General features: G+C 45.2%; 2 protein-coding genes across 5 annotated transcripts; one reads left to right on the top strand and one right to left on the bottom strand.

Moving 5' to 3' along the window:
- Window positions 1-89: 89 nt before the first annotated feature.
- LOC111860770 (transmembrane protease serine 2-like) lies at window positions 90-9,262 on the top strand. The gene is made up of 14 exons (XM_023844768.2): window positions 90-827; window positions 1,123-1,181; window positions 1,816-1,978; window positions 2,253-2,339; window positions 2,711-2,788; window positions 3,444-3,573; window positions 4,307-4,423; window positions 5,637-5,680; window positions 6,266-6,434; window positions 6,510-6,676; window positions 6,870-6,965; window positions 7,179-7,321; window positions 7,985-8,137; window positions 8,778-9,262. Exons 2-14 carry the CDS (start codon window positions 1,167-1,169, stop codon window positions 8,784-8,786), a joined length of 1,371 nt encoding a protein of 456 aa, XP_023700536.2. The 5' UTR covers window positions 90-827; window positions 1,123-1,166; the 3' UTR covers window positions 8,787-9,262.
- On the bottom strand, window positions 7,316-13,839 carry LOC111860771 (protein FAM3B-like). 4 transcript variants are annotated; one of them, XM_072706645.1, is made up of 6 exons: window positions 13,313-13,839; window positions 12,707-12,813; window positions 10,868-10,942; window positions 10,024-10,150; window positions 9,832-9,946; window positions 9,349-9,589 (listed from the first exon to the last, which is right to left on the bottom strand). In XM_072706645.1, exons 3-5 carry the CDS (start codon window positions 10,894-10,896, stop codon window positions 9,842-9,844), a joined length of 261 nt encoding a protein of 86 aa, XP_072562746.1. In that variant the 5' UTR covers window positions 10,897-10,942; window positions 12,707-12,813; window positions 13,313-13,839; the 3' UTR covers window positions 9,349-9,589; window positions 9,832-9,841. The 4 variants fall into 4 exon arrangements, 1 of the variants encoding a protein (XP_072562746.1); XR_011985244.1 differs by adding an exon at window positions 7,316-7,508 and having other exon boundaries at window positions 7,595-10,150; XR_011985245.1 differs by having other exon boundaries at window positions 9,349-10,150; window positions 10,695-10,942.
- Window positions 13,840-25,029: the final 11,190 nt, after the last annotated feature.

Genomic DNA, 25,029 nt, shown 5'->3' with positions numbered 1-25,029 from the left:
TAAATCCAGAAGACACGTGTTTCAGATTATGACCGACGATTTATGAGACGATGTTCGGTACAAATACCGCTAAATTAGCTTCGGCCTCCCGGGTGCGAGACTGTACATCAGTAATTACGGAAAAACTACGGGAAACACACGATGATCTGTTAGAAATAGGCCAAGGTTAATGAACTCTTAGGTCTGAAACCTAAATGCGGACTGACTCAGCCAACGTTAAATTATGAAAAACTAGACATAGCGTGATACGATTTTATAGCAGTTTTAAACTATGCTGTAAGAGTGATTAACATTTACTTTGTACTGTTTAGTCAACGATTAACCGGCAAACGTACATTTAATTATTTTACTGCTGAAAAACCTGAACCGCCTGAATCAATGCTGTCTGATTTTTATACTGTACAAACTTTACGGTGTGATTGGGGGCAGCTAGCTACAGTTTAAATAGGAATACACACATACAATAACATACACATAGGCCTACTAAAATGATTTAATGTTTTTATCCGTATTTTCAATAAACAGCACCAAACCTAAAGATGCTACCTGATATAGCGGTGACTCACACGGTAGTGTAATAGAAGTGGCACTACGGTGTAACCGATCTTTTTATGCAATATTCTGCTTTTCATCGTTATGTTCCTCTTGCATTTTGTGGGAATAGAGCATTTCCGCTGTTTTATTCTCACGGTGCGGTCCGCGTGTAAACCGGTGAGTGGGTCTGCAGAGCAGGTTTGGTCCTGTGCAGTGATACAGCGCCCAGGTCACGGCGACCGGTTATTACCGCAAAGGAGGAAACACGCACATCTCAGGAGGGAAGCGGCCAGGTAGGATCGAGACGCACAGAATAACAGCAGCCATGCACATTCGGACTTCGCTGGACGTTGATTAACTCATGATTTCGGTGGTTTGCAGTTTAATAAACGCGACTGATTTCCGTATAGAGGCAAACTGAAAACTTTGACACTGCGGGAAAGTTTGTGTTCTCCGTGGAGTTAATTACAGCCGGACTAGCGGGAGAAGCGATCGAACCTCGCTTATCGTTTGATCTGAATCGGCTGCATCGGTCCGGCTTTTAAATTTAATGAATTTATAAAAAACGGTTATTTTTCTCATTTTAAGGGAGTGTTTCACACGAAGGAGAACTTCGGCTTCTCCGAGGAATTATGACAACGAATACGGTAAACACTTTTATTTATTTTTTAATGATTTCCACCTTTCTATAATTTCATACATTTAGGCCTATTTTGTAAATAATTGTGAAGTCGACAGTTCTTCAGGTTTAATGATAATCACGCTTATTTAACGGTCACAGTGAGCATAATATTTAAATGTATTCATTAAATCTGATCATAATAAGTGTATATAGAATCTCTGTCTAATTAATAGGCCTATACATGCCTGTAACATCGCATCTGGTTTGAATAAGTCAGTCGTCGATTTTTTTCCCCCTCCATTCCTATAGATATATAGGCCTATTCCTGCTAAATTTTATATATACAGGACATTGGAAAAAAAATTCTGAACACATCACGTGTGTATTTAAATGCTGACGTAATGAAAGCGTAAAGCATTCATTTTTAATTTCCCCAGATTATGGATTAACGTGCAAAACGTAAAACATTTCCCCGGCTTGTTCCGACTATGTACTGGATAAGCGGTTATGGAACACCGATTAAATGAATTAATAAATAGGCGATTACACAATAGTTTCCACCCAAAGTGTCGGTATCAGGTTGAGAAGCTGAATTAGTGAGAGGACTAATTAAAAACGCGCAGGAAAATCACGGACGTCTCTCTCCCCGTGTTTTGCAGAAGGGGAACCCCTATTATATAAACTATGGCTTTCAGGAAGGATCGGGGCCGTCTTCACATAGCCCGGCTGTCCGGACCGGACTGCCCGTCTATGTCCCACAGAATATCAACACACGGAACACCTCCGCACCTTCGTACCCACCGGCCAGCCCTGCCCATCCTGGTAATGACAGAATCGCAGCTTAATTCCTCAGCTTTACTTCTGTCCTCTTCGCTGTGCGAGTTCTCTTGAAAAGTTTGTCATCTGAATTAAGACAATATACAGAGCAATATTCAGCTTAACTCTGCTTTGGGGTCATCTTCCCGTCTTGTATTCCTACAAACGTACTGACATTTTTCTGTTGGTACTTGCATCCGTATAAATCAAACGTAGAAGAGCTATACCCCCGTCTGCCTGGTTGCATTTACTTCTCAGTAAACACGTTTCCTTTCATCAGTCAGGAGGCCGTCCTGCAGTTGGATCACTCTGATTGTCTTCGGGTGCTTACTGCTGGTTGTGGTCGGCATTCTCCTGTGGTTTTTCTGTAAGTTCTTCATTATCTGAAGGTTCTGTACCAGGCTGTGTGATAACACATTGTGATTATATGGCAGATGTACCAGGAATGTAACATGCTGTCCTTTTAGCTGTCAGATTTTTGACAATGCAACCTCTGGGCTGCAAACACAGCTCTTTAACCACTCTGCCCCCTGCTGGTCACTCTGTAGAACACGGTGTTCAATTTTAGCTCTGCCGCTGCGTAGCCTTTTTCCACTGACATGTAAGCACTTGTTCCAGTCCTCCGCTGCGTATTTGAGATTCTGAATTTGTGACTGTGATTCTGTCAGTTCAGGACAAGCTGTCACACCTTTCTGAAGGTCGCTCAGCTGCAACACAAACTCCTGTTTTCCATCCCAGTGTTTTACAGTGTGGAGGGCTGTACTGACCTAGGGGGGTGCCCAGAGGCGTCCCGGCACTGCGCTGAAGCCGGCTGCTGTGAGTGTTCACTCCCTGGATCTCCAGAGAGAACCTGTTTTTTTTCATGTCCGGAAGATTCCGTCACCATAGCAAGTCACAGAGCAGTGGGGGAGTGGGGGGGGCATGAGGACACCGGAGGTGAGGACAGGTGTAGTCTATTCCAGCATGCTACAGGACTGCAGACAACACCTGAGCTGATTGGACCAGTTGGATTCCCCTGCTGGGCTTTCACAGACTGGTTTAATTGGACGTACATTCAGTTCCAGTTTTGTAGCGCCTTTCGCAGCACAGCTTCCACACATTCACTTATTCAGCAAATGATTTTATTCAAAGAAAATTCAGACAGTCTCTGGAGCAGCTGGGGTTTGTGGGTCTTGAGGCCCAACTGTGAAATCGTGGCCTTTGGAACCAGCAACCTTCCGATCAGAGGCACTGAGTCTTAGCCTGCTGAGCAATACGGTCCCCAGACATAGACCGCTAACATTGTTTTATAAGGAGTGGTTGTGGGAGTGGTTTTCACCCTTGGTGGCTTTGCAGTGATCGGGATGGGGGGGGGGGTGGTCTGTTCCTTCGGGCCCCAACGTGACGTGGTCGGGCTCTTGGGCGTCTCTGAGCGGCCGGGTCGCAAGCTGAGACTCTCACACGTTACAACTCTGCCGCCTCTCTTTTCTAGTCCGCCTCTATGGCCAGGATTTCGTCCTTCAGATGTTCTCTCCCAAAAGCAAGTCCTGGAGGTCGGTGTGTGCTGAAGGCTGGACAGACACCCACGGGAGGAGCGCGTGTCGACAGATCGGCTACAAAGAGTGAGTCGTGATCCCTGCAGGCTGGGCTCCTAGTCAGCGCTCATTTGGACTGTGGTGGTCGAGCCCATGTGGCACCCTAGACTGTTACTAATGGTAACACTTTACTTGACAGGATGCAAATAATGTAGTATTCTACTACATACTGCCGATACTTTAGTATTAATTTACCACAAACTAAGTTTTAGTTAATACGGATCTCATGTTCATTCACCATTGACGAATTGCAACACATCTTTTATCCCAAGCAGATATCTGTTACTATATCATCTGTTATTTCTGTAAACCTTTGTAAAGGAACCACCGAAGGAACGAGTCATGAGTAACGCAAGTGAAGTACTGATCTCATGTTTGTTCTTCAGCAACGAATCGTGACATATCTTTTATCTCAAGAAGCGACTATATTTGTTCATGATTTGTACTTCAGTAATAAATGAGCATTTGTGCCCCATCAAAGTAAGTATAAACCTTATACTAATACGAATATCTTAAAAAGCAGGTGTGTTATTTTTTTCTTATTTGGGAGCATAGTATGAATAAAAATAAGAATTTATATACTCAATATACAGACTATGAAGTCTTGTATGAAAACCACCCATGTCGTCCATAGGATCGACCGGCCCTGATATGGTCCCTTGTCTTTCTCCTTTCTCCTCTCCTACTCCTCATCTGTATCCCCCTGTTCTTGTTGGTGGTGTGGGCCCTGGTGGACTGGTTGACCTTCTGTGTTTTTCAGAGACACCTACGTCAGCTCCGGTCAAATGGCGTCGAAGATCGGAGACTCCAGCGGCTACGTGACTTTGAGGCCCGGATCTCAACCCGGAGAGCCTGCTCTGAAGGACCTCGTGGACAGGTGCTCCGTCTCTCCGACTTATCTGCTCATTCTCCTGGTTTAGAAAGGCAGGCTGATTGTTCTTACCTCGATAAAGCAGCTCATCCCTTACTGGGTCCAGTTCCTGAAATATTCTGGTTTCTCAGTCACACTCAACAGACCCACTGTCTGTTACGGAAGTAAACAGGGTTCTCTGATGCAACAAAATGTATATTTTTACCAAAAACACCTCAGCTTTGCCAAGACTACCTGCATGGTCCAGGGGGGCTTGCTGTTTCACCCTAGAACGATCTGCTTACAGAGCGCTGCATTAATTAAAAAAATCCAAATGTATAAATGGACGACTGTCCACCTAGCATTGTTCAGGTGAAGTGTGAAAAGCAGAAATGGTTATTTACACTCGCTGCAAGTCAGCATAGAAACGCATACACACACGGAGAGCACGGCAGGTCCTGCACACCAGCGTTTGTTTGCCATCACGTCTGCTCAAATCCAAGGTGTCGCCCAGTCATTCTCAGACTGTCTTGACTGGGAGGGAAACATTAGGGTCACGGTCCGACAAAGCCCGTTACTGAACCTGGTTAATGATTGACTCGGCTGGGCCGGGATTTCACAGGCTGGTTTCGGAACGTGATAATGATTTCCCGAAACGGAGATGTGTTCTGGGCACTGCTTCCTGCACGCCTCTCATTCCCAGAGTATACGTCTCATTTTCTGTGGCATGAAATCTGATACATTGACTCAGACGCGGTCCCGCCTGACAGATTTTTAACTTGCTAAATCATTTACATGCCACCCAAGTGCTCCATCTGCTTCGGTGGTGCTTTTGTCCTTTCAATGTGCTTCTGGAACATTCAGTATTTCTACGCCGCCGTACCTAATCTGATTTTGTTGATTCTCAGTACCAGGGCTTCCAACTCTCATGCATCTGCGGTGACACTTGTGTTTTCGGATTCACGGTCACGCAAGAAATTTTACGGCAAATCAAAATTATTGCATTATAAACCTAAAATTAGCTACATCAAGAGCGTTGGGGTAGTTTGCAAACCTTTCAGACTATTTACAAGGTAATAGAACTCTTTTACATTCATGTAAATCCCCGTGCAGACTTGTCGGACTGAAAATCTCACTCTAACCAGCTGACCAAAGTTGGCGATCCTGCGATGTTTTATAAATAAATGTTGTCTCACAATTCTGTCCCCTTCATCATGTGACCTGTTGGCCCCCACCTCAGTGCCTCCTGCCCAGCTGATGCTGTCGTCACACTTCGATGCATCGGTAAGCTATTCGTTAAATCTGAGGAAGCCTGGAAGGTGAGTCAGAGTGACTAGTCACATGCAGTGGTCAAAGTACACCAGCATCCATCCGGTCCGTCTGGTTCTGTGGCACCGAGACACTGAAGCCTCTCTGTGTGAGGGTGTCCGGGGGGGGCGGGGGGGGTGTGTGTGTAGTATGTCCCGGCAGGTAAAAGCTAAAAATGAGCCCAGGTTAGATTTAATTATTCAGAATGTTTCATTCTGATGTCAAATGAAGACTCAAATCTCAAGTGATTATATTTAATACTTCTGGAGTTATGGCTGTAGGGGAATCACACCTAACTTTTCATTTCCTCAGCATGATTACGGAATTTCATTGTGAATCTCTTTTTCAAGCTTTATTTTAGTACCTAGTTTAGTGAGGATTTTTTTTGTTTTTCTTGAGATCCTATTTTTGTGAAGAAAAAAAATAAAATAAATTTGAATATCATTTCTGGGCAGAGAAAAAACTTAAGCTGACTCTGAATCTGTGTTCGGCCAGTTTTAACACTTTGCTCCAGTCAATGCACTATCCTGCTGGTACTGATTCTGTGCCTCTGCTCCCCAGACTGCGGCTCACGCAGAGGCCCTACAACTTCCCGCATCATTGGGGGTCAGGCGGCCCGGAGAGGGGCGTGGCCTTGGCAGGTCAGCCTGCACCTGGAGTCTCAGCATACATGTGGTGGCTCAATCATCACGCCACTTTGGCTTGTCACAGCAGCACATTGTATCGATGGGTAAGTCCTGGTAGGGGCTACGTGCTGCGCCCCCCCCCCCCCCACTCCTTCCTAATGTCCGAGACCCAATTTCAGATACAGCAACCCATTGGACTGGACCGTGTATGCCGGCTACCTGAACCAGGACGACATGATGTATAACGGCCAGAAGGTGGCGCTGATCATCTCCCAGAACTACAACAGTATGACGGACGAAAATGACATTGCCCTCATGAAGCTGAGAGAGCCACTCCCAATGTCTGGTAGGGCAGCTGTTCACATCCTATTGGCTGTTAACATAAATAAACAATGAGATTCAAGGATTCTAACCCAAAAGGCTCATGAGATACCAAGTTTTGAAATATTAGGGATGGAGACATGGTTCTGTGTTTTGGGGATGTACTGGTTCTGGGATGGTTTTAGCACATTCTGTAAGCTGCTGCTTCTCTGTTGTAGATGTCATAAGGCCCGTGTGTCTGCCCAATGTGGGGCTCAGCTTCACCGCACCTCGGTCCTGCTGGATTTCAGGGTGGGGGAGTACCGAAAACCAAGGTAAGGACTTTGGCTGTTGGAACCCAAAAGAAACAATAATTCAAGAAAAATTCTCCATCTACTACAAGTGGATTTTAATTATATTACAGTTCTTGCATTTGCAAAAATGTTTTCATTCAATACTTATTGTTTTAGTTGAGTCACTAAATAGCTTGTCTCGATCAGCAAGTCAGACACGAAACCCTTAGGTTCTTCTTGGTCTTACACTTCCAGGACCCTCGTCCAAAGTTCTGATGGAGGCTCAGGTGTCCATAATCGACAGAGAAACCTGCAATAACCCGGCGGTGTACTCCGGGGCGATAACCAAGTCGATGATCTGCGCCGGCATGCTGGAGGGTGGCGTGGACGCGTGCCAGGTAACGGCGAGTCGCGTTGTTGTTAAACATCCAAGTCGGCTGACTTGTAGGGAGATGTGCCTCTCAGAGGGTTAGGACGCTGTGCTTGTCATCGGAAGGTCGCCGGTTCCAATCCCAGGGTCATCAGAGTAATGGGGTAAGTTGGACAAGTAAGCGTAAGCAAGCGCAGCAGTGTTCAGGGAGAGACCTTAACGGGGATGAAGGATGAAGGAAAAATGGAGCAGTCGCCACCTTGCAGGGTAGCTTAAGGCTCAGCGGGTTGGGATGCTGTACCTGTGATCAGCATGTTGTTGGTTCGAATCCCATTGTCGAGTGATGTCATCATGCAGTTCCTGACTAAGATCCCTATCTCCCAGTTGCTCCAGGCACTGTCTGGCCCTGCTTTCTCTAAAAAAATATATGAAGTATGTCCCTTTGGATAAAAGTCAGTGTTTCTACAACCAGTCCTCGGAGACCTCCCAGACAATCTGTGTTTGCTCCCTCATCCCTGAGGGCCAGTTTGAGAAATACTGTGCTAAATAAATAAAATGCAATGCAGAAAAACATCATGGACACTCCTATTGAAAAGGAGTTGACAGTCGTTCAGAAGCTGGCTGAGGGTAAGATGTCCCCTGTCTGGAGCTCAGTACCGGAGAGAGCCATGTCACCATCTGTGTCCCTCAGGGTGACAGCGGGGGTCCCCTGGTGACCGAATATGCCTCCCTGTGGTGGCTGGTGGGAGACACCAGTTGGGGCATAGGCTGTGCCCTCAGGAACAAGCCCGGCGTCTACGGCAACGTGACTTTCTTCCTCAGCTGGATCTACGAGCAGATGCGGGTACGAGGGACCTCTGCTTTCAACAAGTGTCCACAAGCTTAAGCTCGAGAAGCAATTAAAGGTCATTCACATATGTCAGTGTTCCACAGATCGGTCCTTTGGGACCCACAGTCCGGTCCATATTTTTGTTCCCTCCCAGCTGTCTGCTAGACAGGCCACGTTTTTGTTTTCTCCCTTCCAGCTGCCTACCAGGAGCGGAGAAGGAGCAAAAACACGGACTGGCTGTGGGTCCCTGAGGACCGTATTGGGAAACACTGTCATACATCATACCTTTTATTGTGCAATTGCTTACATACTTCTACAGCTTCAAATATGTATCATTTTACACGGCTGGGCATACTTTTGTTGAAGGAATACTATGTTTTGTAAGCCTGATAAGATGTAGAACAGTTAGACCAGTGTTTCTCATTGGGGAGCCTAAGACAGTCCAAGTTTTTGCTCCCCCTCAGCTCCCAGCCAATCAGGAACATCAAATACCAGGTATTGGTCTGTTGGGAGCTGAAAGGGATGCAAAAATGTGGACTGTCTGGGGGTCCCTAAGGACTAGGTGGAGACACACTGAGTTAGACAAACACCTAGCAGTACAGGAGCTTGTTTCTGGCGATGTTGGGACCAAATGCTTTTTCCGCATCTGTTGCAGAATAATTAGTGCGAGCGTGGAGCTGAGGCAAACGGGCCGGGGAAGACGCTTCTGAGTTTCTGAACGATCTTCAGCCTGTTTCTGAGTTCAGTCCTTCATGACGCTTTCTGAGAGTCCGGCAGTGCCTCTGCCAAGCCAACAGCCGCCTTTACCTGCAAGCACTCAGGTGGACAGCAGAGGGCGCCAGTTCAAGCAATGCAAACCCCAACAGGCATAAGTGTATCTATGTGACAGTTTACGAAGATATTTGTTTATTTAAATGGGCACGTGTGAATTTGTCTTTTTGACCATATATCAGGAAAAGGTAAATTGTGGAATTTTATAATTTTTTAATACAAAAATGGTAATTTCTACATGCACAATAATCAGTTTGATATTCTTAACTGTACAATTCTCACATGATTTAGATTAAAATACACTTGCATGCTCATATAGATTAACTTTAAGAAGAGTTGTTTTTTAATAAAAAAAAATGTGATTGCAAATGCATACTGAGCTTCATTTTAATATGAAAACTGATGTATGTGCATGGATGTAAACTTTATAAGGGGGACTATATACCAGCAGGATGTTAAGACGTCATTTTTGCACAGGACATGATTATGTGCCGTAACTTTGGCTGGAACATTGGGGGGGTTGAGGTCTCCACCCATTACAGCAGAAACATGATTATTGGGGGGGTTGTATTGGCTGGTTTCTACAACCCCCCCCATCCCCCCCGTAATTTACGCCCAAGTCTGGATGCGCCCTTCGACCGCCGCCTCATGGGGCCAGCCGTTGTAGGTGCCCGTTTCTTGGGTTATGTGGACCATCTGAAACTCAGAGAATTCACATTTCAGCATGGATGTCAAGATCTCAGCATTTAAGGATGTATGTCTACAAACATTTGTGTGCCTTGTCCCACATCAGAAGACAGCAGAGGAGCGGACAACCAGACTTTTAGGGCTGGTACCTCTGGAGAAAAACCTCTGGAGGTCCAACGAGCCAGCCATCCAGGGCATGCTGACCTTAAACAAGTAAACGAGGCTGTGTGTGTGTGTGTGAGGAATCATACCAGCATCCGACTATGACAGTGGTCTACAGCAGTGGTCTATTCCCAGGCACTTGGGAGGGAGCAGAAATGTGGACCGCCTGAGGGATCCCCAAGGACTGGTTTGAGAAACACTGGTCTACAGAAACACAGGAGAAGGATTGACAGCAGACTGAAGAATCAGGCCACGTAGAATGGAGGTGCGTCCTCACATACCGTCTCCCTCTTCAGATGCTCTGGGACTCCCTTTGTACCCAGGAGGACCCAGCTTGAGCGGAAAGAAATCTGGTCAATGAGGTTACTGCCGAGCTTCTTCATCTCCTCCTTGGCCTCGTGCTTCAGCCTGGTTGACAAGGAGACCAACTGTAACCATAAAGCTAACAGATCGTCAGTAAATAAGTCACATTGGATTCTCTCTCGGCGGGTTCTTAATTTCAGAATTAATCAGGTCGTGACACTATGTCACACAAAAGCTAGCTTAGTTTACTTTTGCCCTTGATAAAGCAAGGAAGAAGCCCTTCATCAAGGAGAAGCAGGGAAGAGCCAGGCTGCAGTTTGCAAAAGATATGTATATTTTACACAGAAACACCCATTAACTGAGAAGTGAGTGAAACTAAAACTTTTGCTTGCTCAATTTTTTACTGAGCTGTACATTTGCAGATATTTTAGGATGAACGCCTTAATTAAAAAATAAAAGATGGAGTCCTTAGTCAGTGATATTTGGGGAGACAATGGCTCACTTGGGGGGCATGGCCTGCAAATCCTGTACCCCCCCACCCCATGACCCAACCCTGGTGCAAAATATGCAGAACTAGGGAAAGATGCTGTAGTAGTTTAGACAAGTACACATGCAAATTAGTTGAAGAAATGCATAAAGATTCACATACGTCTACAGCCCAGTGGGGAACCATTTCTGTAGGGCTTGTCAGCAAAGAACACTATTTCTATGGAGAATCTGGTGAGATCTTCAACCCCACGGAGACTCTACTGGAGGCTTATCTGAAGACCAGCTCTGAAGAATACTGCTTGTTTGAAGGACATGAGCCAGTGTCTGACTCACTTGCTGCTCCCTTCGTCGTCGGTAGCCATCAGTACCAGGGAACCAGGAGGAATCTCCTGCAAGTCTGGGAGTGATCTGCGGGGGTTCATGGTAAACGCTATTAGCGGCCATCTTTCACTTCACCACTAGGAGGCGCGGTTTCTCGGGCACACCATGATACGCACCATTCGATTTTGGTGGTCCTCAAAGAATTTACCACCAAAATACACCACTATAAATAGTAGTAATAACCATCTACATCAATCACATAATTAGAGCAGATTCTAGTAATTATCCTAAATATAACTGTTGTGTAGGTAACAGCTGAAATTCGGGTACTTCACCTTTGTTCTTGAAGAGCATCAGTGATTTCGATTTAAAGGCCTGCAGGGGTTCTGTTTGCCTTTCAGTGTCTCGGCAAGGAGTAGGAACAGTTTCTCCACTCACCTCTATTTTAATTAGACATTTTAATTTAAATACTACATACTGGCCAAGCCTTTTAATTTTTACTTTTTCAAGGACAAAGGCAATGGAAACAGTTCGTGTTCACTATAACGATACCAAAATTATGAAACTGAAAACGTTGAACTTCAATATCACAGACCCACTCTGCTAAACATATATAAACAAACTGTCAGTGTATTGACTGTGACGTATTGCTAATGGTTAATATTTGAGGAAGAGTCGTTAGACCTTATCAAAACCACATTCTGTTTCTCTTCCTGTACTTCCTGTTTGTGTCGTGCTCAGTTCAGGCCGAATAAAACCACAATCGCATGAAAATGTTTACTCTGATCATACAGATCGCAGGGTTGCAATGATGCTTACTGCACAGGTTTACCCAGGCTGAAGTCAGCAAATTCTATCGTCGGTGACCACCCCCCGCCTCCCCAGCTCGGCAAATTTTGCATTTTATCCCCCCCCCCCAACTCAGATAGCACAGGTGCCTCTGACCTTGCTAAATCACCTCTGCTGAGTTGGAAATTTACCAACACTATAATATAGCCCGCCATAACAAGTTGACAGCCTAGTCTGATCCGTGTCCCTCTGGTGTTCCAAATCCTGAATTACAACACATTTATTTTCCCTAAAGATCATATACCATTTAAAAAATCGAAGTCTCTTTAAAATATGGTTTTTGTTTTAAAAATGTATTTAGTTGTATAATGCAGCCGAGGTTCAGTCAGGATTAGTTTCATTCAGACATATCTCACTGTTTTCACTCTCCACATTCAAAACCGCAAGGCTGAATTTATGCATACAGTACATGTCAAAGCTGCGGACTACAAACGCCTTCCTGATGATGCTGTAGAAGGGACGTGGTTAGATTTTAATAAGGAAAGTATATTATTATATACCTGTTGAAATGGATATTTGGCTATTCAAAATATATGACTATTCCCGTGTCATATTGGTACTTGTAGATGAGTAGCCTATTAGAGCTACAGAAAAGGAACAAAAAAATATGAAGCTTTGACAGCGAAATCAAAAGTTCTGAGACTATAGTCGAAATACAGTTTTGAAAAAAAAAAAAGTCGGTAAAAAAAGTTCAACGGTAGAAACCCGCCAGTGACGTATCTGTAGGAGGTGAATAGTATTACATTACGACACCATAAACTTGCCTCAGATTCAGCAGCGACACGAAGGCTCGCGTATGCTAGGAGAAGCTATTCAACATTAAACCTAAACATTAAATTATTATTTTTTTTATTTAATCTCAAAATGTTTTGTACATTTTGACCTCAAATTGTTTTATAGTTTCCCCCCTTTTCTTGGTCATAAACAAGACTGTGAAGACACCGTATTTCTTTTAGAAACATCTAAAATACCTAGCCGATGAGATATCAGAAAGTATCTTACCGTTGACGGCTGCGATGCTCAGTCCTTTCCTATACAGTTAGACTTGGCTGCACCGATTATCCTCGACGATGGTGATCGATGCGCAGCAGCTCAAAGGAACGGAGATCCTTTAAAAGCCAGATTACACCACGACAGAGTCCATAAGCGGTCATTTAATATGCATTAAAGATTACAGAAACGATACGCCTAATTCAGGGAAGTTTCGAATGAGATCCTTCATATGAATAGCATAAACGAAACAACTCGAAATATAAAACGTTTTCCTAATAGGCTATTCCCCAAATTATGAAAACTAATCAGCCATTAAATGGCCCAATGAAACAACCGATAAAACCGACAGTTTAAAAAGTGACAACTGTAATTACCAAGCAAGGCAAGTTGAAGCAAATTCTAATTTGGACAGAAGTGGAACGTTCATGTGCAGAAAATACAAATCCAAACCAAGGTTTTGTTTCAACCAGCCAGCTGAGTACTAGCTGTGACTGTTTATGCTCAACTAGGTGGTAGGAACAAAACTTTGGTCTGGATTTGTACTTTCTGCACCTGATCTTTCTGTCTTTGAATTTGTTGCATATATTTCAAGGTACAAAACCACTAAATACTGACAAGTCGTCGTCAAAGCAAACGTAGGGAGCCACTGACGATACGGAAGGCAAAGTCCCTCTGGGGCAGGAGGACTGGCGATGGCACTTAGGGCTGTTAGTGACGTTTCTGATAAAATGAAATTACACAGGCAGGCGGGATCATCCATACGTGGTGCCAGTCTGCGGTGGCACAGGCGTCCTGTGCCAGGTGTCACCTGTAGCAGGTGCTAAGTTATAGGTCACCAGCTGTGCCACTAAGCTGCGCAAGTACCAGGAGAAGACGCGGGCTAGAGCCAGCGTCACTCCGTCTCTCTATCCTGGAAAAATGACAAGGAAAATCACGTGAAAGCGAGCGCTTCGGCTCTTCGAGAAGAAAACGAATGTATTTCTTAAGTCTGATGCCGCAGGGAAACTTCATTTCTGCCGTGCTTATTCCCCGCTGCGTCTCAGGGCTCATACAACAAACAAACGACTTCCCGGACTGATAATGGTGCTCTGTGTAAATAGGAGACTGATAATGGCAGTCGAATACAGGGTTGGCAGCTTCGGTCAGATGGCCGCCGTGAGATTTTCGGTTCGAGACAAGTCTGCACGCGCATTTGAAATCGAATCAAATAGCTTTTAATGTCACATCACTAGAACGAGTGAACTAGTGAGTGAAGGTCTTGGGTCACGAGTTCCTAAGTGCAGAACATAAATTCCAAATTCTAATTTGGAAAACAACTGTACAACAGTACTGTACATAAAGACTGTACATAAACTGTACAATAGTCTACAAGGATGTCCAGGATCTGACAGGATGTCCAGGATCCCGCTGCAACATCCGTGTATCTGTTCTGGCGATAGGCAAACTATTTAAGTAAGAGTTTTATTAACTTGTAACTAGTCTATTGGGTTTGCAAACTACCCCAACGCCTTTGATGTAGCTCATTTTAAGTTTATGACGGAATAATATGGATCTGACCATATGGGTAAGATTTCTTGCCATTAGATTTCTCATAAAAACAGCAGACCCATGGTTTTGACATGTCACTTTGTCATTTACTTCACCAATGAGTGTCTCTCAGTTGCTGTTTTAACATTGTCATAGTAGTATTACTAGTATTACCCTGGGTGAGTTAGCTGGTTACATGTTCACTAGTTTTGCGCTAAGCATTTGCAGACCCAAGACCTGTTTATATAGCGGTTAATTCTAGGATTGGGGCTGGGAAATCTGATCGTGGATCAGCATAGGATCTTGCTGGGTTTAAAATGCTTACATTTACAACTCTGCCTTGAGACCCTTTCAAAACTTGTCGCGACCCAAATTTGGGTTACGACCCATGGATTGAGAATCGCTGCTTTAAGACTTTTACTCAGGTGGTATTTTGATAGGTGATTATAACGTTTATCCTGGTAAACTTTCCTATACCTACCTACTTTTACTGGAGTATGTTTTTCAGGTACTCTGTCCACCACTGAGTAGAGTATAGTATAGTACTATATAGCACAAGTAGTAATGCCACGTACTGCTTAATAAGGGGCACATATGCCTAATTAATAAGTGGTGTCAATGGCCGCCTGCACAAGCACAGTAATTGAATTATTAAACACATGATTTGAAGTCGGTGACGCCCTATCGATGAAAGAATGTCCTACAAATCACGAAAAGGGCTCGCAAGTATCAGTACCATCAGAGTTACTGGTCCGGGCGATCTGACTCTGTTTTCGGCGCTATCTAATCGCCCGTCCCCGGTCTCTCGACGCTAATTGCCGCTCTGAGACTGTAAGCGCAGCTGCCAATTAGCGGACTCAAGCCCTTCGGCTGCACCGGCGCTTGCTCCCCGGGTTAATGAGCGGTGTAATGAGGGAATGGTGTGGAAAACGGCTGCTCGTACGAGCCCTTTCTCTGTACGGCGCCTCGACGGCGGAGCGGCGCGTGTGCATCAGTGGCTTGGCCAGAAATTTTAAAATGGATGGACTTCTTTGAAAAAAGGTGGGGCACTATTTTCTACTGTCAGATTTCACACAGAATAGTTATTAGCCCCCTTCTACATGCATTTAAATTATTTTATTCATTTACAAAATTTCCAACGTAATAAAATAACTGCATGACTCAGATAGTTCTCAACAATTTATTTTCTTCTCAAAATTAACGTCAATAATTGGTTCAATTATACATTAGACTGTAATGTATGATGATTTGATTTGAGACAGACAGACAGAGACAGACAGACTGGCCGCGTGTGCGCAGTGGAAAGGAATCGGTCGCCTGAACTGATGAACACACTATTGGGAAAGAGGAGGAACTGATACCGGTATAAAATTATTATAGTTGGATTTCTATAGAAAAAGCCCTTAACTGACGAGCTAAGATTATATGTTCACATGTCGGACTAAACTTAAAAATACTGTGAATTAGCCTGCGATGTTTGTTCGACAAACAGGAATATTTTAAAAATTATCTTACCTGTATTATGTTGCCTGTCCAATATGTAATTTTTAAATATCTCATTATGTACGACACACAATACAACTCTTTCGATTGGACGGGCCAGCTGTCAATCTGAGTGGCACTGGTCTACCCAGGCCCTAATTTGGCTTCGCGTGCAAAGGCTGAGCGCCAGTGAGCCGGAGGGTTGCACAGGCGTACTATGTACTGACAGGTACTGGCCGTAGCAGAAGCCATGACGATGTGTTTTATATCCGAAGCCGGGACCTGCTTGCTTGTGTTTTTTTGTATTTTCAAGTGTTAGAAATGGACACGTAAGTGTCTATTTGTGGTTACGTAATGGGAGTTTATGCATATTGCTGTGCAACAAATATGAAACACGCGAGGGTAATGGTGTATAAAGTACTGTCAGATCGAAGTAGAGTGAGTCTCTTTCCGTGACTGTATTATACGGTTTATGGTCAGAGGATGTTCACTACGTATCGTGCTTGGTACTAACTGATACTGCGTGAAATAACAATATGGATCTTTTTATACTATTTTTAAAACCATTGAACCGAGGCCATGGATATGTATTGTATTCAAAAACCCAGTAGATAGATATACTTCATTGCTCCCACGGATAAATTCCTTAAAACACACACACACACGACAATATTAAAGTATAAAGTATATATAAGTATAAAGTAGGTTGTTAATTCACTGTTATGCTCCATATATCTTTCTGTAAACATGTTTAAATAACTGATGAACGGGTGAGAATTAAACACTTGGATCTATTCGAATAATTACATTAGTATTAATTGTTTAGGTCAGTTTTCCACTATGCCGCCTGCCGGCCTTCAGTGGTACTGCAGATCCCGAATGTGTGTATTTGTGAAGCACAGTGCAGCCTTACGGTACAACAGCCGACTGTCAGCAGTGGAAGAACACATAACTACGGAATCTTATATTTCCACATTGTACTACTATGCTCTATCCTTATTCTGAAATTATATATTTGATAAAAGGCTTTTTATTGTAAAAAAAAAAAAAAATCATAAAAAGGATGCATAAATGTGGCATGTTTATGCATGCTGACAGATTTGTAAAGTAATGTTCTTATAGGTGATATAGATGTGCCCCCAGTCACAGGGCTGTATTCTGCAGTGTGTGCTCGCATCCATTTGCGAGTCCCAAAGCATCCAGCTTCTGCAGCCTGCCTGTGTGTTACTTGCAGACCGTGTGTGTTTTGGCCCGGGGCTGAGATTAAAGGTGCTCAGATGCTGCAGCCAATCAGGTCGGGCAGCTTGTTACCAGGCAGTTCTGAGGGTGCGGAGCTGCGCACCGTACGGTTTGGAGGCCGGCTTTCTGGGGAGTTGTGGGATTGTGAGGCCGATTTTTGTGGGTCTCGCTGACTGTCGGGTACCATAGAACCAGCTGCTGGTCCTGTGAGAAGGTTAATATGATTAGTTTGAGATGATGCATCGGGGTTTCCAGGCCGGGCCTGCCAAAGTGCACTAAGCAGCTGCTCGGAACATAGTGGCCACCAGGGGGCACCCCCATCTGATAAGCCTGGGCCAGAAGAGGAGAAATGGTGACTAGGTTACTCAAAATTTGTTTAGGGCCCTGGAAGGGGTTTGGCTGGCCACCGTGATAGAAAAGGAAATATTCAGTTTTCCGGCTGTCAGGACATTAGTGAATTTCCCAGCTCACCCTTCGACCTTACCGAGATCCAGCATCTTCATTGGGGCGGGACACCTTCTCCTTGGAAAGAATAGGACAGACAGCAATACGATACAACAGTGTGATCCAGGACAAACAACAGTGTGTTACAGCAGTGTGATCCAGGACAAACAGCAGTGTGATACAGCAGTGTGATCCAGGACAAACAGCAGTGTGTTACAGCAGTGTGATCCAGGACAAACAGCAGTGTGATACAGCAGTGTGATACAGGACAAACAGCAGTGTGTTACAGCAGTGTGATCCAGGACAAACAGCAGTGTGTTACAGCAGTGTGATCCAGGACAAACAGCAGTGTGATCCAGGACAAACAGCAGTGTGATACAGCCGTGTGACACAGGACAGATGGCAGTGCGATACAGGACAGATGGCAGTGCGATACAGTAGTGTGATACAGCAGTGTGACATAGAACAAACAGCAATGTGATCCAGGACAAACAGCAGTGTGATCCAGGACAAACAGCAGTGTGATCCAGGACAAACGGCAGTGTGATACAGGACGGATGGCAGTGCGATACAGTAGTGTGATACAGCAGTGTGATCCAGGACAAACAGCAGTGTGATCCAGGACAAACAGCAGTGTGATACAGTAGTGTGATCCAGGACAAACAGCAGTGTGACACAGGACAGGCAGCAGTGTGATACAGGACAGACAGCAGTGTGATACAGGACAGACAGCAGTGTGATACAGGACAGAGAGCAACATGATACAGGAAATATGCCAGTATGCTACAGGACAGACAGCAGTGTGATACAGGACAGACAGCTGCGTGATACAGGACAGACAGCTGCGTGATACAGGACAGACAGCAGTGTGATACAGAACAGACAGCAGCGTGATACAGGACAGACAGCAGCGTGATACAGGACAGACAGCAGCGTGATACAGGACAGACAGCAGTGTGATACAGTAGTGTGACATAGGACAGACGGCAGTGTGATACAGCAGCGTGATACAGGATAAATAGCACTGTGATACAGGACAGACAGCAGTGTGATACAGGACAGACAGCAGCGTGATACAGGACAGACAGCAGCGTGATACAGGATAAATAGCACTGTGATACAGGACAGACAGCAGCGTGATACAGGACAGACAGCAGCGTGATACAGGATAAATAGCACTGTGATACAGGACAGACAGCAGTGTGATACAGGACAGACAGCAGCGTGATACAGGACAGACAGCAGCGTGATACAGGACAGACAGCAGTGTGATACAGTAGTGTGACACAGGACAGACGGCAGTGTGATACAGCAGCGTGATACAGGACAGACGGCAGTGTGATACAGGACAGATAGCAGCGTGATACAGGACAGATAGCAGCGTGATACAGGACAGATAGCAGCGTGATACAGGACAGATAGCAGCGTGATATAGGACAGACAGCAGTGTGATCCAGGACAGACAGCAGTGTGATACAGTAGTGTGACACAGGACAGACGGCAGTGTGATACAGCAGCGTGATACAGGACAGATGGCAGTGTGATACAGGACAGATAGCAGTGTGATACAGGACAGACAGCAGTGTCATACAGGACAGACGGCAGTTGCAGTAGAAGACAAGAAAGGAAACATGAAAACTGTGTAAAAAGACAGAGGCTTGCTTGTAATGTTCGCCCCTCTCCGTTACATATTCAAAGAAAGGCTGCTTGGACTTTGAGGTCATCAATTTATTGTACATAGTAACAGTACAGTAATGATAGGAATTCTCCTGTATGCCACTGATCCACATTTGCATGATTGTAATATCACAGATAACCAGGTGAGGGCGCTACTCTCACCAGACTATATTATGCACTTGGCGGAAGCGGCAAATAGCAGTCTTGGCAGTGCAGTCTCTCTCCTGCTCTTTGCATTTGTTTCTTTACAGATGCGGTTTGGGTCGTTTGCTGCATTGTGGATATCGCTGTGGTGGACGTCCCGCCTCCTTAGCGTAACAGTACGGGACAGTTTGCTTCATACTCCCCTTCCTGCCTCCTGTTTTTCCCTGACTTGCTTGATAAGGTCCCGCTAAACACCAGGGAATCGGTCATATATCCCCAGCTGTATGTAAAGAGGTCACGGGGAGAAGATGAATGAAAGGAAGAGAGAATCCCATGGTGCCTCTCAGCCTGGGGTCTGCAGATACCTGGCAGAGGCGGTGGGCGGAGTTTCCAGGAACGAGCGCAGCGATCGTCTTTCTAATCTGTTTAATGGAGGCAAAGATGTGATTTTGGTCTGAAGGTCTCTCCTTGTGAACCGGCCGGCAGCACAGCGTCGCGCGGAGGTTTGTAGGACAATCTCATCTTCTGAGAAGAGTCATATTTTGAAGGAGAGGGTGGAAAAAGTAAAATTGACATTTTTACACTTATGTGCGGGGGGGTATTGTAAAATAGGCCCCGCCCCTTTTACTTAACTCCAAGTAGTCGTGACATTGGAGAGGAAATGTGAGTCACACAGTGGCTCGTTTGGCACCAACCTCCCCTCCCCCCCAACCCCCCCCCCCCCCCCCCCCCCCCCCGCCCACAGATTCAAGTGGCCACCGATGACAGGTGACACATGGAACAGCAGGTGAGGCTGTTACAAGGCCTCGCTGGGGACAAACCTGAGCGGAACTGGACTCCCCCCCGTACATGGTGTGTGGGCGGGGGGTGCTGTCAGCACTACGGGGAACATGCAGAGCCCCCGCCATCTGGAGACCAGGTCTCTGAGGAGTTCCAGCTCGCACGGAGAGAATACTAATCTGAAAAGGTGTTAATCGTGGTAAACGGCGGAAGTCCAGTTCCTCTGCTCCAGTTCCCCGGCCCGGATGTAGCTGGGAATCCTGTCCAGGAACCGGACCTCACTGGACCTTCAGGTCTTTAATTGCCCGCTTCACCTCCTGCTGCCCTCGGTACCTCTTGCTTCTTCATGCACAGCTCTTCATACGAGCGCGAGACGCTACGTACAGTGGCCAGAGATGGAACAGTTGTATCGACAAAACACCCAGATCTAATAGTGATACAGGACAGACGGCAGTGTGATACAGCAGTGTGATACAGCAGTGTGATACAGGACAGACGGCAGTGTGATACAGCAGTGTGATACAGCAGCGTGATACAAGACAAACAGCAGTGTCATACAGGACAGACGGCAGTGTGATACAGCAGCGTGATACAGGACAGACGGCAGTGTGATACGGCAGCGTGATACAGCAGAGTGATACAGGACAGACGGCAGTGTGATACAGCAGCGTGATACAGGACAGACGGCAGTGTGTGACAGCAGCGTGATACAGGACAGACGGCAGTGTGATACAGCAGTGTGATACAGCAGCGTGATACAGGACAGACGGCAGTGTGATACAGCAGCGTGATACAGCAGCGTGATACAGGACAGACGGCAGTGTGACACAGCAGCGTGATACAAGACAAACAGCAGTGTCATACAGGACAGACGGCAGTGTGATACAGCAGCGTGATACAGGACAGACGGCAGTGTGATAAAGCAGTGTGATACAGCAGCGTGATACAGGACAGACGGCAGTGGGATACAGCAGTGTGATACAGGACAGACGGCAGTGTGATACAGCAGCGTGATACAGCAGCGTGATACAGGACAGATGGCAGTGTGACACAGCAGCGTGATACAGGACAGACGGCAGTGTGATACGGCAGCGTGATACAGCAGCGTGATACAGGACAGACGGCAGTGTGATACAGCAGCGTGATACAGGACAGACGGCAGTGTGATACAGCAGTGTGATACAGCAGCGTGATACAGCAGCGTGATACAGCAGTGTGACGGCAGTTGCAATAGAAGACAAGAAAGGAAACGTGAAAACTGTAAAAAATATTAAATATTAAATGTATTAAATATTAAATTATTTAACAATTATTATTAATCACTACCACTTGAAATCTCAACATCTCATCCTCATATTTGTAAGCAGTATTTTTATTATTGTTCACTATTGTATTATTTGCTTTTTTTTTTTCATTGTGCTTGTGCAAATGACCCAAATGACAATAAAGCTTTTTAGCCTTTGATAGTGCATAGTGGGTGGGGCTGTTGTCCTGGAAGGTACCAGCTGCACCTACTCTGCTCCACCTGTAGTGTGGTGGATGTTGTCATGGCGACGGAGGGGATTGACACGGCCAGATTGATGGGGGGCTCGGATGTGGTGGACAGTGGCACACATCTGGTGGGGTGATCGTGGGGAGGGGAGGGGGGGGGGGTTCCACCATGTATTAATTCATCATGATACTCCGATGCAGTTCCTGAGCATGACCACAGGCAACATGTTATCTGTGATAGAGATTATGTTACCACAATTTTAAGTATATAGACTGGTATTCTGCGATCTAATGGCTGATAGGGTTTGAGTTTTTGCATAACGACCTTGAAATGACCTGAAATGACCGGGATCAGCCAGCATCTTGTGACGCACAGATACATCCCACATAATGCAGCAAATGTCATGGAATCACCAGCCATGGCAAATGTTAATAACCCCCCCACCCCATGAGCGTGCTGTTGGGTGGGAGCCCTGGGAGAGTGCAGTGCCCCACTTGGTGCGTATCCTGCATTATACCCTGCACACAGAGGGCTGTAGTCCTGACCCAACAGGATGTGCAGACATCCCCTTTAAGACACCATGGGACCCTTTAAGAGCCCTTCCTGTGCAGTTAGTTACAGGGACAACACCTTTAAGACACCATTTACTCTGGGGTTGGAGCTGGGAATGACGTCACACCTGAGTTAACCATGTTCCAGTAAAGCAAGTAGTCGGACAGCCATTTAGCAATATCAGGGATCTGTTTCAAACAGCAGGATTTCTTGCTCTGCTGGACAACTTGTTGGATTTAATCTACCCCAGTTTAAATGGCCCTTAATCTTTGTTCACTTACATTTAACCCAGACGCTACCTTAAATCTGGCAAATTATGCAGATAAGCAAGAAATCCTGCTTTCTGAAACAGGCCCCAGTTCCAGCCAGGTTCATTGTTTGCCATTCTTAGCAATACTAGTTAACACATTATATGGTACTTTGTGCATAAAAAAACACCATAGCAATGTGTCCACAGATAGCAGTTGGACAGTACTGTGTGCGCGCCAAATTTAATGAGCCACAAATAAGACGAAGTGCTAGTAAACATTATTTAACTTCTGTCAATAAAGAGTGCAGCCATCTTTAATTCAGAGGTTGGGGTTGCAGATTTTCCAGGTTGGAATTCCAACTGAAGGGGGTGTTCCAGTTCAAACTAGTTTGACTAGGAATTTGAAAATTCCAACTTCAGAGTTTAAATGGAACATAGCATAATGGTAACAGGGACATCCCCTTTAAGACACCAGCGGACCCTTTAAGAGGGCTTCCGGTGCAGTTAGTTACAGGGACATCCACTTTAAGACACCAGCGGACCTTTTAAGAGGGCTTCCTGTGCAGTTAGTTACAAGGAAATGTTGCAGTGCATGTGAGTTTTATTTTGTCGAAGCTTAATTAAACTCCATTCAGGTATAAATAATGAAGCTGGAAGAGTGAATGAAAAGTTAATGGGATTCATTGAATCTGTTGAACAAACGCTGGCATGCGGACAGCCTGTAGTCAATGGCAACCACAAAAGCATCGCAAAACGCACAAGGTCACTGCGAAGCGCGGCACGCGTAACTCGCAATGTCGCCGTAACGACGGAGACCGGCACTGGGGTGGAAACGAGAGTGGCCTCTACAGGAGGACTCAGGGAATAGCAGGCTGCCCCTGCATCGTCTGAACTCATGATACTCAGTTTACACGTTCACATAAATGCTGTAAAAAAAAAAACACACGTTAATTGATGACGTATAAACATGCTCTGTTCTCCCGCCGCCTCAGTTCTGCTCAGACTGCAGTTGCCTCTCTCTTCCTCCTATGCACAACCCGCTTCACGAGCCCGCGCCGCGGTGTTTTGGGTGGGCGTGTCCTTGATGCTTGCCAGTCATGTGTCCTCCACCAATCCGATGCTCGTGGATCGAAGCAGGCTTATTTGGAAAATAACTGGATTGGTCTGGACTGGGCGGCCCAAAATCTTTGGCAACGCCCCTGGCTGTTATTAACGGTCGCATCAGTCCAACCAGAAGTTTATTCACTCTAATACTATGACCTGTATTTACTGTTCATTGAAGTCTCATTCCTTTTTGGACTAAAAACGCAGAAACTTGCACTGATTTTAAAATTCAATAGCAAGCATTTGAACACCTGAAGCTGTAAAGTGCACAGATCTGCATGTTTGGGTACAATTTTCAACTTCAAAGTCTGCCGTCTCCACTGTAGCAGAACAAATATCGTAGGTAAAGGGATTTCAGCGCCCCCTGGGGGTAAATGTTGGGGGCGTACAACAAACTGGGGCAGTAGGACAGCAAGTAACTTGATACCTATGAAGTTGGTGTAGCTTTGTGGTTCAGCTGTCTGGACCGTGTGGGCTTCTGGGTAAAAGGTACGGGCACACGAGGCTCTGATAGCTCCTGGTGGTGACAGACAGTCGGGGCAACTTTCCGAGCACACCCCCTTCAGGGGTACTTCGATTTTAATTGCGTTATTATTTCATTTATTAAGATTACTCCCACGTGACTGTGTCTCGTCAATAAATGTAATCGGCCACCTGACATAGAAATAGGACGTATTTCAATAGAAAAATGAACGACGTAGACTACTGAACGTTTCACGATTCTGTATCGGCAACATAAAGTGGCGAAACGCTCTGCGGTTAAGGAAATAATTAAAAAGTATTTATGTTCTATTTAAGAATAAATGCACACTGGCACGCCTGCATTTAATGGAGGGCGTGTCACCAGAGGCGGCTAACAGTAGGTTATTGTCATTGACGTTATGTGAACACAGATATGGATTAATTAAACACGAATACATTTAAAAGTAATGCTAGATGGCACTTAGTTACCCTATGAAATGAGGTGAGAGCGTAAAGTCTGTATATAGTAGGTGGAAGGTTTAGGTGTAAATTATCTTCTATTTAAAAACCATCGGACGGGAGCCAACTTACAATATAGAATTATGTATCTCTTTATTCTGTTCAGTTTTGAGGTGCTCGTCAATTTCTGCTTTAGAGAGTGTTTTTTCAGGCCACGCCAATGGACTAAACGTTCTTTAAGGAATATTTGTTCCGATGCTGAGGCGAATGTAAATAGTCAAAGACACCTTACTGGGGCAGGACGAGTTTAAAACGAGCGCAGATTTTTTTATATATATATATCCGCGTTTAAACGACAGCCATTAAAGTAATATCTTTACATTTTGCATCACGGTTATGTTTAAGGATGTTTGTCACGACGAATTAAATTTTAAGGGTTTTACGATCCCCAGGGCTATGCGTGGGATCGTGATATAGCCTATATTATATTATCTGTTATAGGCCTATATTCCGTTTTTGAAAGTTTTTTTTGTTAAAGACCCAGTACATCAGTTGGAAATTAAAATGTTAATTTTTCTATAAGTGATGTGTGTTTATTTTGAAATAGAAAATAGCTAAATAATTCAGAAAAAACTCAGTCCATTGAGATCCCGGTCGGTTTACGCGAAAAGTACCGGCTTGGAGAACAAAGCTCGCGCGGCCTCCCGGTGGTCCTCTGTC

The sequence above is a fragment of the Paramormyrops kingsleyae genome, chromosome 24, assembly GCF_048594095.1.
Source record: "Paramormyrops kingsleyae isolate MSU_618 chromosome 24, PKINGS_0.4, whole genome shotgun sequence".
Taxonomy (NCBI): Eukaryota; Metazoa; Chordata; class Actinopteri; order Osteoglossiformes; family Mormyridae; genus Paramormyrops; species Paramormyrops kingsleyae.
Note: the sequence above shows the minus strand (reverse complement) of the source record. Positions and strands in the feature narration are given on the sequence as shown.